General features: G+C 48.5%; 2 protein-coding genes across 5 annotated transcripts in view; one reads left to right on the top strand and one right to left on the bottom strand.

Annotated features, from left to right (window-relative positions):
- The window catches only part of ZDHHC14 (zinc finger DHHC-type palmitoyltransferase 14), an 81,074-nt gene extending 74,491 nt beyond the window's left edge, over positions 1-6,583 (bottom strand). For all 3 annotated transcript variants that reach the window (XM_069955601.1, XM_069955598.1, XM_069955599.1), the window contains exons 1-2: positions 6,481-6,583; positions 3,213-4,400 (exon numbers count right to left, since the gene is read on the bottom strand). In XM_069955601.1, the coding sequence (XP_069811702.1) occupies positions 3,213-3,454 (242 nt within the window). In that variant the 5' untranslated portion in view covers positions 3,455-4,400; positions 6,481-6,583. The remainder of the gene's footprint in view (positions 1-3,212; positions 4,401-6,480) is intronic.
- Positions 6,584-6,678: 95 nt separating this feature from the next.
- TMEM242 (transmembrane protein 242) overlaps positions 6,679-12,631 on the top strand; it is a 43,229-nt gene continuing 37,276 nt past the window's right edge. The window contains exon 1 of one of the 2 annotated variants that reach the window (XM_069955603.1): positions 6,679-6,812. The gene's annotated coding sequence lies outside the window, so the exon portion shown is untranslated. Of the gene's footprint in view, positions 7,090-12,631 lie in introns of both variants that reach the window. The other variant, XM_069955602.1, reaches the window with a different exon arrangement.

The raw sequence follows: 12,631 nt of genomic DNA, 5'->3' as shown, positions 1-12,631 counted from the left end.
CTGAGATGGTAATGCTGAGGATATAGCAGAGCTGAGATGGTAATGCTGAGGGTATAGCAGAGCCGAGATGGTAATGCTGAGGGTATAGCAGAGCCGAGATGGTAATGCTGAGGGTATAGCAGAGCCGAGATGGTAATGCTGAGGGTATAGCAGAGCCGAGATGGTAATGCTGAGGGTATAGCAGAGCTGAGATGGTAATGCTGAGGGTATAGCAGAGCTGAGATGGTAATGCTGAGGATATAGCAGAGCCGAGATGGTAATGCTGAGGATATAGCAGAGCCGAGATGGTAATGCTGAGGGTATAGCAGAGCCGAGATGGTAATGCTGAGGGTATAGCAGAGCCGAGATGGTAATGCTGAGGGTATAGCAGAGCCGAGATGGTAATGCTGAGGGTATAGCAGAGCCGAGATGGTAATGCTGAGGGTATAGCAGAGCCGAGATGGTAATGCTGAGGGTATAGCAGAGCCGAGATGGTAATGCTGAGGGTATAGCAGAGCCGAGATGGTAATGCTGAGGGTATAGCAGAGCCGAGATGGTAATGCTGAGGGTATAGCAGAGCCGAGATGGTAATGCTGAGGGTATAGCAGAGCCGAGATGGTAATGCTGAGGGTATAGCAGAGCTGAGATGGTAATGCTGAGGGTATAGCAGAGCTGAGATGGTAATGCTGAGGATATAGCAGAGCTGAGATGGTAATGCTGAGGATATAGCAGAGCTGAGATGGTAATGCTGAGGATATAGCAGAGCCGAGATGGTAATGCTGGTATAGCAGAGCTGAGATGGTAATGCTGGTATAGCAGAGCTGAGATGGTAATGCTGGTATAGCAGAGCTGAGATGGTAATGCTGGTATAGCAGTGGGCCGCGGGTGACGGGGGCGGCTGCTGTTAGAGATGGAGACAGTGACCGCTGCACTGTCTCCCTCTCTAACAGCAGCCACCGCCGGCAGTCTCCTCCTTCACTTCAGTTTGGCTTGGTTAGTTAGAAGCCTAACCCGCCCATTGAAGAGAAGGAGGACACGTGATGCCGTCTCGGAGGGTGCGGGCCAGGAGCAGGGAGCGTGTCGGAGTGGACTGAGGTCTGATGATTCTATGCAAACGGTGGGGGTGGGGGCACCTAGATAACAGCAAAACTGTGCAGAATCCATAATAAATTTATATTGGAAAGATACGAATGGGCAACGTATTAATGCAAAAATAATTTTGGGGGGGAATACCCCTTTAAGACCCCGTCCAGATGTCTTACAAAGGCTAAACTAGTGTGAGCAACTGGGTAATGTTTATTCAGTGAGCTGCAGAATCTCTCCTGTTACCAACATGGTGTCCTGGTGAACAGCGAGCAATGCCTTATCTAACCTATAGGGCCCTTCAAAAGTTGCAGAACTTTAACATTCCTGAACTTAATGGTTCCATCTGGTTCCTTTCATGTGGCACATTTCTGGGACTTATTCACACTGCCATATTTGACGACAGGATAGAATATTTCTTCTAGTACGTGGAAATTGGCATCTGCCTCCTATGACCTTTTTTTGGTCTTCCTCAGGATCAACACAATAGGGTTATCAGTTAAAGGGGTACTCCAGCAAAAAAAAATGTCAGGAACTGTCCAGAGCAGGAGAGGTTTTCTATGAGGATTTGCCGCTGCTCTGGACAGTTCCTGACATGGACAGAGGTGGGAGCAGAGAGCACTGTGTAAGACTGGAACAAATACACCACTTCCTGCAGGACATACAGCAGCTGATAAGTTCTAGAAGAGTGGAGCCTTTTAAACCGAAGTAAATTTTAAATCTATATAACTTAATTCTGACACCAGTTGATTTGAAGAAAAAAAACCTTTTTGCTCTTTAAGATAAACGTTTGTTCAGTATTTTTCAACCATTTAACTAGAAGGCCCTTTACATGGGGTGATTACTGGCAGAACCTGGGCTGATTCTGTGCCACAAGCAGAGCCCTCACACAGCCCAATAAATTTGGGAATGGTTGCTGTATTGTTCATGCAGCCTATTAACTTTATAACAGTCGCCTTCCCATCTTCCCATGTAAACACAATGTACAGTCGACTGTGATGCGATCAGTCGACAAGCGAGAGATTTCTTGTTCGCGGGCAATGATGTAAATGAAAAGGCACATGGATAATCCAGTGATCGCTCATTCACTGATAATAAAGACTCCTTTATACAAGCACCAATCTACTAGACCAGAGCTTGTACTGGGCAATGGTCAGTTCATCTTTGGGTCATTTAAAAAGTGTTTATAAAGTGTTTTTCTCCTTGCACTTACTACTGCATCAAGGCTTCACTTCCTGGATAACACAGTGATGTCACTTCCTGGATAACACAGTGATGTCACTTCCTGGATAACACAGTGATGTCACTTCCTGGATAACACAGTGATGTCACTTCCTGGATAACACAGTGATGTCACTTCCTGGATAACACAGTGATGTCACTTCCTGGATAACACAGTGATGTCACTTCCTGGATAACACAGTGATGTCACTTCCTGGATAACACAGTGATGTCACTTCCTGGATAACACAGTGATGTCACTTCCTGGATAACACAGTGATGTCACGACCCGACTCCCAGAGCTGTGCGGGCTGTGGCTGCTGGATAGGTTGATGGCAGGGGGACACTGAGGGAGACAGGGCACTGGAGGGACACTGAGCATCCCCCTGCCATCATCCTCTCCAGCAGCCACAGACGCACAGCTCTGGGAGTCGGGTTGTGACATCACCGTGTTATCCAGGACGTGACATCACCGTGTTATCCAGGACGTGACATCACCGTGTTATCCAGGACGTGACATCACCGTGTTATCCAGGACGTGACATCACCGTGTTATCCAGAAAGTGACATCACCGTGTTATCCAGAAAGTGACATCACCGTGTTATCCAGAAAGTGACATCACCGTGTTATCCAGAAAGTGACATCACCGTGTTATCCAGAAAGTGACATCACCGTGTTATCCAGAAAGTGACATCACCGTGTTATCCAGAAAGTGACATCACCGTGTTATCCAGGAAGCAAAGCCTTGATGCAGCAGTAAGTGCAGGGGAAAAAAAGCACTTTATAAGCATTTCCCGTAATAAGTGTATATTGGGGATTTGTATAACTTTTGGGGGGCAAGCAGCAATGCCTTACCTAGACCACACCCGATCATTTTGCAGAAAATCATCATCAATTTTAAAAGATAATAAATGAAACAACAACTTACTCAAAAGCGAAGAAGAGCCCACTGGTGACCAGAATGAGGATCAGCGTGAGGTAGAAGACTCCAGTTTGCCTGGCCATCATAATCCTGCCATTACAGAAGAACTTGTTCCTCCCTGGAAAAACCTCCCATTTCCGCTTGACGACAGTTTTCTTCTTTTTGTGAGGAGACTCCATGGGGGAGGTTCCGCGAGTGTTAATTTCGCTGTATCCACACTCTTTCATGGGCCCACCTCCCGGAGTCATCAATTAAAGAGCGAGCGATGCAAGTCTACCGATACAGAGCTATAGAATCCCAGCAGGAGAGGAAAGCAATCCAGTCATATAGCGGTAATCCACTGACGCTATAACCGGGACCAAATGGCGCCAAACTTAACCTTCGCTCGGTTCAGTATTCTTAATCCCATGGTACTGACAACATGCTCGGGCCTTTAGGGTGGAAGGTCCCTGAGAAGATACCATCCAGTATAGGAGTAGTCAGATGCTTGTCAACCAGTCGGAGTATATAAAGCTAAGGAGGGAAGAACCCCAGCTTCTGTGATGTAGAGTGGAGCGTGCAGTTCCTTATATTTGGCCTACAATGTCTTCTTGCACTGGCAGTCATATGAGCGGCAAAAAAAAGGCGGCTCAAGTCCACAGGGCCCAGTGAATTCTCTGTTCCGCACAACGCCTGGGTTCTGATACACATTCACCATCACCATTTAAGGCGCTGGAGGCGGCCATTATTGTGTATGAGATCAGACATAGTCGGAGGGGTATACAGAACTTTTTCCAAATATAAAAAAAGTTACCGATAAATCTGTATAATCCAGACAAGCAGCAAAAAAAAAAAAAAAAAAAAAAAGTTAGTTATAGCGGCCAAACAACTTGCACATATAGTAAATCCACCTTTCCCAGGAGACTGGGGAAGAAACGGCTTCTATTTAGGTTGTTTCCTGTTACGCCACCATCCTCTCCCGATGAGGAACCGGCATTACATAGTGGAGGAAGCGACAGAGCGGCCAGAGAGGAACATCCCACCGGGTTTCATATCCCTTTACAGGTCGTGCGTCTCAATCTGGCGACAAGGAAGGAAAGGCGGGCGAGGAGCAGAAAGTTTCTGTAATACGCATGACAATGAGCAGCAGGAATCTTCTGTCCTTCGGCCTCCGCAATCATTCAGGATAACGGGTGACACCGGTCCAGTCTCCTACTACAGAGGAAGAGGAAAAAAAGTTAGAAGAATTGTGATTGAGAAAGCCGGCTTCCTGTGTAAGGCTGGACACAGACGGGACAATAATACAGGCAGGGACACCAAGCGGAGACCCAGCGCAATCCCTTCCCATGGGCCAGAGATTTATAATTACCTTCTACTAAAAAACTCAGAGGTTTTTATTTACTTCTGCTTAAAAATCTCAAGTCATCCAGTACTTATCAGCTGCTGTATGTTCTACAGAAAGTGATGTATTCTCTCCAGACTGACACAGTGCTCTCTGCTGCCACCTCTGTCCATGTCAGGAACTGTCCAGAGCAGAAGAAAATCCCCATAGAAAACCTCTCCTGCTCTGGACAGTTCCTGACATGGACAGAGGTGGCAGCAGAGAGCACTGTGTCAGACTGGAGAGAATACACCACTTCCTGCAGGGCATATAGCAGCTGATAAGTACAGGAAGACTTGAGATTTTCTAAACAGAAGTAAATCAGAACCTATGTAAGGGTCCATTTACACAGAAAGATTATCTGAAAGATTATCTGCCAAAGATTTGAAGACAAAGCCTGGAATGGTTTTAAAAAGAGGAGAAATCTCAGGCTTTCCTTTATGACCTGTTCTCTGTTTATAGTCTGTTTCTGGCTTTGGCTTCAAATCTTTGGCAGATAATCTGTCAGAATCTCTGTGTAAATTGACCCTTACTTTCTGACACCAGTTAATAAAAGTATTTCTTTTCCTGCAGAGTACTCCTTTATAGCTGCCGCTGTGCTGGCGGAGACCTGAGATTGGCTGCAGTGTTCGGGGTACAGAGGCATCTTTGCAAAACTTCTGCCAAACTCTGGGACAAGACAGGAGCTGCACCGAAGCGCAAGTAACGTTTTTTTTTTTTTTCTTTTTAATTCTAATTCGACCTGATGCTCTGTAGGAAACCCCTGACTGCAGTGTGAACAGAGACTAAAACTTCTAATAGAAAACCAAGCATCAGCCTCATCAGGGGGTCACATTCTATCAGAAGACCAAGTAGTAAGCCTCATCAGGAGGCACATTCTGAGGCTGACTACTTGGTTTTCTGATAGAATGTGCCCCCCTGATGAGGCTGACTCAGGGGACACATTATAAGATCAAGTAGTCAGCCTCATCAGGGGGGCATTATAGTAGACCAAGCAGTCAGCCTCATCAGGGGGGCACATTCTATCAGAAGACCAAGTAGTAAGCCTCATCAGGAGGCACATTCTGAGGCTGACTACTTGGTTTTCTGATAGAATGTGCCCCCCTGATGAGGCTGACTCAGGGGACACATTATAAGATCAAGTAGTCAGCCTCATCAGGGGGGCATTATAGTAGACCAAGCAGTCAGCCTCATCAGGGGGGCACATTCTATCAGAAGACCAAGTAGTCAGCCTCATCAGGGGGGCACATTCTATCAGAAGACCAAGCAGTCAGCCTCCTCAGGAGGTGTGGACAGGACGCTCATGCAGCCAGCCCAGCACTCTATGGTAAGAGGAGGACATTGAAAATCAGGCAGGAAAAGTTGCAGGAGTGGTGAGCAGCCTTGCCATACACATCTGCAGCTGATTCCCCTACACTCCTGCTGTACTGACCTAGCAGGGGCCTGTGCCCTCACTCCAATAGTGATCAGCATCAGGGGCAGCAGGGGGTTGTGCCATCACCCCCATAGTGATCAGCATCAGGGGCAGCAGGGGCCTGTGCCGTCACCCCCATAGTGATCAGCAGCAGGGGGTTGTGCCATCACCCCCATAGTGATCAGCATCAGGGGCAGCAGGGGGTTGTGCCATCACCCCCATAGTGATCAGCAGCAGGGGCAGCAGGGGGTTGTGGAGCCCGCAGAGCCCCCTCCAGGAGCAGCGGCCTCCGGGAGATGAGTCAGTGCACAGGAGGCTGGCAGAGCAGCCGTGTCCCCATCCGCAGTCCCATCCCCGCCGCCTCACATTCCTCCACACAGCGGCTCCAGCCTCTCACAGCCCGCGCTCCATGGCCGCCCATCACCACGCACAGACACCGAGGGCTGACTAGGCCGCACCCGCCCCGGAGCTTCCCTCACACACCAGTGATAACAACGCACCTTCCGCCCCGATGTCACAGGCTCCGTCTTCCCCCTGCCTCCTGCAGGCGACTGAGCTACACAACACACCTACACTAACAGTCAACGGCTGCGATGACGCGCCCGGCCACGCCCACAAAAGGCGGGGAGGACGAGAGCAGCTCGGGAGTTGTAGTTCTCGGAAGTAGGAGCTATCGCTTTAGCCGACGCCTTGGCCTGGCTAATAAACTACAATTCCCAGGAGGCCATGGAGGCGCTACGTCATGGCCGCCCGGTCTACAGTGTGGGGCAATGCTGGGGAGCGGTGAACCGGCATTTGGCTACATGAGGCGATTGTTGGCAGGTTGTGGCCGGTGCGTCATGGCTCCACAGACACAATGCGGCGCCTTATAGACTACACTTCCTATAATGCCGTGCGTGTGACGTCACCGCCCCTCAGAGAAGAGTTCCCTCTTATGTCGCTGTGGTCATAGTAACCGCGGGACCCTGTGGGGAAAGAGCTGACAAACTTTGTGTGGAGAGTTTCTGCCCTTTGGGTGGTCGTGTTTTATTTATTTGCCCCTGGTCCAACCATTGTACATAGTCAGAAAGAACAGGACGAGCCAGTCACACGCCACGGTCTTAGTATAGGTAAAACGTATGAAGTGCATGGAACCATGGAAGATTAGAGAGTAGACAGTGAGGGGAAACAGGTTAAAGGGGTTCTCCAGCGCTACAAAAACATGGCCACTTTTCCCCCTACTGTTGTCTCCAGTTCAGGTGCGGTTTGCAATTAAGCTCCATTTACTTCAATGGAACTGAATTTCAAAACCCCACCCAAACTGGAGACAAGAGTAGGGGGAAAGTGGCCATGTTTTTGTAGCGCTGGATAACCCCGTTAAGGGAATGTTATAAGCCTGAAGAGATGGGTCTTCAGGGCACGCTTGAAGCTGTGAGTATTGGGTATGAGTCTGGGGTCTTTGGGTAGGGAGTGCCAGATAACTGGTGCAGCACAAGAAAAGTCCTGGAGGCGGGAATGAGAGGTTGTGATTTAACCCCTTAAAGGGGTTGTCCGGCGATAAAAAATTATTCACAGAATAACACACATTACAAAGTTATACAACTTTGTAATGTATGTTATGTCTGTGAATGGCCCCCTTCCCCGTGTTTCCCCCCACCCACGCTAGACCCGGAAGTGTGGTGCATTATACTCACCGCATATCGTGTCGTCCACGGTCTCCGATCGTCAGCAGTGACGTCTTCTTCGGGAGCTTGGCGGATCTTCCCGAGTGCCGGCCACCCTCTGCAGCGTCATCCGAAGCTCAGCCGCGATTGGCTGAGCATAACTGTGCTCAGCCAATCGCGGCTGAGCGGCTGATGACGTGGCCACGTCATCAGCTGCTCAGCCGCGATTGGCTGAGCACAGTTATGCTCAGCCAATCGCGTCTGAGCTTCGGATGACGCTGCAGAGGGCAGCCGGCACTCGGGAAGATCCGCTGGCCTCCCGAAGAAGACGTCACTGCTGACGATCGGAGACCGTGGTCGGCACGCGACAGGTACTGTATAGCGCACCACACTTCCGGGTACACGGGTGGGGGTGGTGGGACACGGGGAAGGGGGCCATTCACAGACATAACATACATTACAAAGTTGTATAACTTTGTAATGTGTGTTATTCTGTGAATAATTTTTTATCGCCGGACTACCCCTTTAAGGTTTTTGCGCTTTTGCTTTTTCCATTTTATGTTTAAAAGTCCATAGCGCTTGCATTTTTTCACCTAGAGACGTATATGAGCGCTTATTTTTTGCGAAAACCAATTGTAATTTGCAATGACAGGCATTTTTTTTCCATAACCGGAAAAAAAATCATTTGCGCTGTCAAATTGAAAAAAAAAATCGAATTTGTTTTGATTTCGGGGAGTTTTGCATTTACGCCGTTCGCCCTGGGGTAAAACTGACTTGTTATGCATGTTCCTCAAGTTGTTACGATTACAACCATATATAACTTGTATAACTTTTATATTATCTGATGGCTTGTAAAAAATTCAAACCATTGTTAACAAATATACGTTCCTTAAAATCGCTCCATTCCCAGGCTTATAGCGCTTTTATCCTTTGGTCTATGGGGCTGTGTGAGGTGTCATTTTTTGCGCCATGATGTGTTCTTTCTTTCGGTACCTTGATTGCGCATATACGACTTTTTGATCACTTTTTATTACATTTTTTTCTGGATTTGATGCGACCAAAAATGCGCAATTTTGCACTTTGGAATTTTTTGGCGCTGATGCCGTTTACCGTGTGAGATCAGGAATGTGATTAATTAATAGTTCGGGCGATTATGTGCGCGGCGATAGCAAACATGTTTATTTATTTGTTTATTTATTAATTTATATTTATAAAATGGGAAAAGGGGGGTGATTTGGACTTTTATTAGGGGAGGGGATTTTTTATTAATATAAACACTTTTTTACTTTTTTTTTACATCAACTAGAAGCCCCCCTGGGGGACTTGTATATAGACAGCACTGATCTCTCATAGAGATCAATGCTGTGTATATACACAGCAAAGATCGATTAGATCGGTCATAGATTACTATGGCCTGCTGCAGGCCATAGCAATCTATTGCCGAGCCGGGATCAGCGTTATTGCGACGCTAAGTGCCGACCAGGCCAGAAGAACGGATCTCCCCCCTGCGATCGCATCGCGGGGGGGAGATCCGTGCCACTAGACACCAGGGATGTTGTGCATAAAGCACTTCAATGCAGCTGTCAGGTTTGACAGCTGTATTGAAGTGCTTAATTAGCCGGCGCGGCAACGGGACCCGCGCCGGTTAATAGAGGCACTGCGTAAAACGGCGGGACCCCCCTCTGAACACCCCCCGCGGCACCATGACGTACCAGGTACGTCATGGGTCGCTAAGGGGTTAAAGTGTCACTGTCGTTTATAGTGACTGTACCCCCAGGCCCAGGCTGAAGCCCTGGAGACGGGCCGACCCACTTTTAGTGGGAGGAAACCCCCGCCCCTCTATGATAGGGTTCCATTGATTCTAATGAAGTCACGCCATGGAGGGGCTGGGGTTTCTTCCCACTAAGGGTGGGTCGGCCCGCCTCCAGTGCTACAGCCTGGGCCAGGTGGTACAGTCACTTTAAATGTTTTTTGCAGAAATCAATAGTGCAGGTGATTTTAAGAAACTTTATAATTGGGTTTATTAGCTGAAAATTTTGAATCATGAAAAAGCAGTTTTAAAGGGGTAGTGCGGCGCTAAACATTTATTCACAAAATAACACACATTACAAAGTTTTACAACTTTGTAATGTGTGTTATGTAAGTGAATGGCCCCCTTCCCCGGAAGTGTGGTGCATTATACTCACCGCATTACTGTCGACCCCCGGCCGCCATCTTGGGACAATGACGACATCTTCAGATGGCCGGCTGAACAGCTCATGCTGGCCCCACTCTGCCGCGTCATCAGCTGCTCAGCCGCCATTGGCTCAGCATAACTGCTCAGCCAATGGCGGCTGAGCAGCTGATGACGCGGCAGAGTGGGGCCGGCATGAGTGACGGCTGAAGCGGTTCAGCCGGCCTCCCGAAGATGTCTTCATTGTCCCAAGATGGCAGCAGGGGGTCGACAGTAATGCGGTGAGTATAATGCACCACACTTCCGGGGTGGAGGAAACACGGGGAAGGGGCCATTCACTTAGACAACACACATTACAAAGATGTATAACTTTGTAATGTGTCTTATTTTGTGAATAAATGTTTAGCGCTGCACTACCCCTTTAAGCTCTCCCCCCTGTCTTCATGGTTCTCTTGTAGAGAGGGGAGGGGTGGAGGGAGATGAGGCACCAAAACAGGACAAAAAAGAGTTAATTTACAGATTCATCACTGGGCTATCTCCTCTGAAGTCAGCACTGACCTCTCTGGCCTCTGAATACCGGATTTCACACAGGTCCCGCTGTGTAATCCTTTGTTCTCTGCTCTCTGCTGGTGACTAATCTCCCTCCTCCCCTCTCTATAGGTTACACAGGGCTCGACTGATGTAAAAGAGTCGAGATTTCCTGATAGTGAGCAGTGACTGAGAGAGGGGGGGGGGACCTGGGGAAAGGCTTTTTGAATGCAGATAATGGCAGATTTGCCTAATAAACCCAATTACAAAGTTTCTTAAAATTGCCTGTACTATTGATTTATGCCAAAAAGAAAATAATACGACAGTGACACTTTAATGTAAGATTATTAGCAGAACGCAGAGCAAGGGTAGGATGATAGGTGAAGATGAAGGAGGAGATGTATGGAGGGGCAGAGTTTATGGGTGAGGGTAAGGAGTTTGAACTGAATTAAGGTTGGTGGCAGCAGAGGGGTCTGTGTCGCCTCTTACCGCTGCCTGTCAACAAAAATTAATATGTACATAACTATACATTTAAATTTTTTTTTTTAGTCTCTGGAGTAGCCCTTTAACAAGTGTAAGGTCACACACAGCAGATTTGTTATGGCAATTTTTGCAATTGTCCATTTCATGAATGGGCCGTGCACAAATCCTTGTAGACGCTGGAGAAGCATGCCCCACAGGAACTGATCTGCAATGGCAGAAATGTATGTAACAAATCTGCTATGTGTGAATTTACCTAAAACTCCAAACATGAAAAGTGGTGAAACCCCAGCGGCTATGACATCTGTCACCCCTGAAAAGTGACGACCTGGAACTGGCCGCTTCTCCCTGCATCTGGATTGTGCCTTCTCTTATGCATTTGGCAGTGTACTGTCTGTCCTCACTGCTTGGGGCCTGGGTGTATAATTTCTTATAGAGAATGAATGGAGCCATGTGCTTAGTTCATTCAGGGGACAGTTTTTCTTCATTCTGTGGATAGTATTGTGATTTAGGAATACCCCATGAGGGTATGTCCACACTACGGAACGGATCACCCGCTGCGGATTCTGCAGCTCACCCCCACTGGCGGCTGCGTGCATCTCCGCTGGTCCCATAGGCTTCATTCTATGGTTTGGCAGATTCTGCTGTCCGCTCGAAGAATGAGTGGGTTCATTCTTCTGGCAGAAGGTGAAATCACCCAAACCATAGAAAGAAAACTGTGGGACCAGCAAAGATACGAGCGGGGGGGAGCTGTGGAATCTGCGGTGGGTGATCCGTCAGGATTTCCTAGTGTGGGGTAGAAACACACACACATCAGATCCACGAAATCTGTTGCGGATCCCCTGCCTGTCAATTCAATGAGAATACAAACTCACAGCTGGATCGACATCGCGCTGCGAGTATGTTAGTAACAGCCCCCTTAAAGGGGTAGTGCGGCGCTAAAAAATTATTCACAGAATAACACACATTACAAAGTTATACAACTTTGTAATGTATGTTATGTCTGTGAATAGCCCCCTTCCCTGCGTCCCACCACCCCCACCCGTGTACCCGGAAGTGTTGGTGTATTATACATACCTGATCCGTGTCGAGGGCCGTCCGCCATTTTGTGCCAAACGTCATCTTCGGACGGACGGCTGAGTCGCTGCCGCCCGTCCCCCCTCCGTCGCGTCACAACTGTGCTCAGCCGCGATTGGCTGAGCACAGTTATGCTCAGCCAATCGCGGCTGAGCATCTGATGACGCTGCAGAGGGCGGCCGGCATTCGGAACAGACGGAGCTGTTCGCCGGCCGGCTGAAGAAGGCGTCACTGAATGAAGATCGGAGACGGGTGTCGGCACGTCACAGGAGAGTATAGCGCACCACACTTCCGGGTACACGGGTGGGGGTGGTGGGACACGGGGAAGGGGGCCATTCACAGACATAACATACATTACAAAGTTGTATAACTTTGTAATGTGTGTTATTCTGTGAATAATTCTTTACCGCCGCACTACCCCTTTAACCCCCCTCGGCCGGAGCATGCATTACCTGCTCCGCACTCCGGCTTGCATCGCGGGTTCCCGTACAGACGCCGGGAGCCCCCAAAGCAAGCTGGAGCGTGGAGCAGGTAATGCATGCTCCGGGTGGAGGGGGGTTAAGGGGGCTGTCACTTACATGACAATCCCGCTGCAAGTATTGATTCTCATTAAGGCTGCGTTCACACTACGTATATTTCAGTCAGTATTGCAACCAAAACCAGGAGTGGATTGAAAACACAGAAAGGATCTGTGCACACAATGTTGAAATTGAGTGGATGGCCGCCATATAACAGTAAATAACGGCGAGT

Source organism: Dendropsophus ebraccatus, chromosome 15 (genome assembly GCF_027789765.1).
Source record: "Dendropsophus ebraccatus isolate aDenEbr1 chromosome 15, aDenEbr1.pat, whole genome shotgun sequence".
NCBI classification, from domain to species: Eukaryota; Metazoa; Chordata; class Amphibia; order Anura; family Hylidae; genus Dendropsophus; species Dendropsophus ebraccatus.
This window is presented reverse-complemented; position numbering and strand designations above follow the sequence as displayed.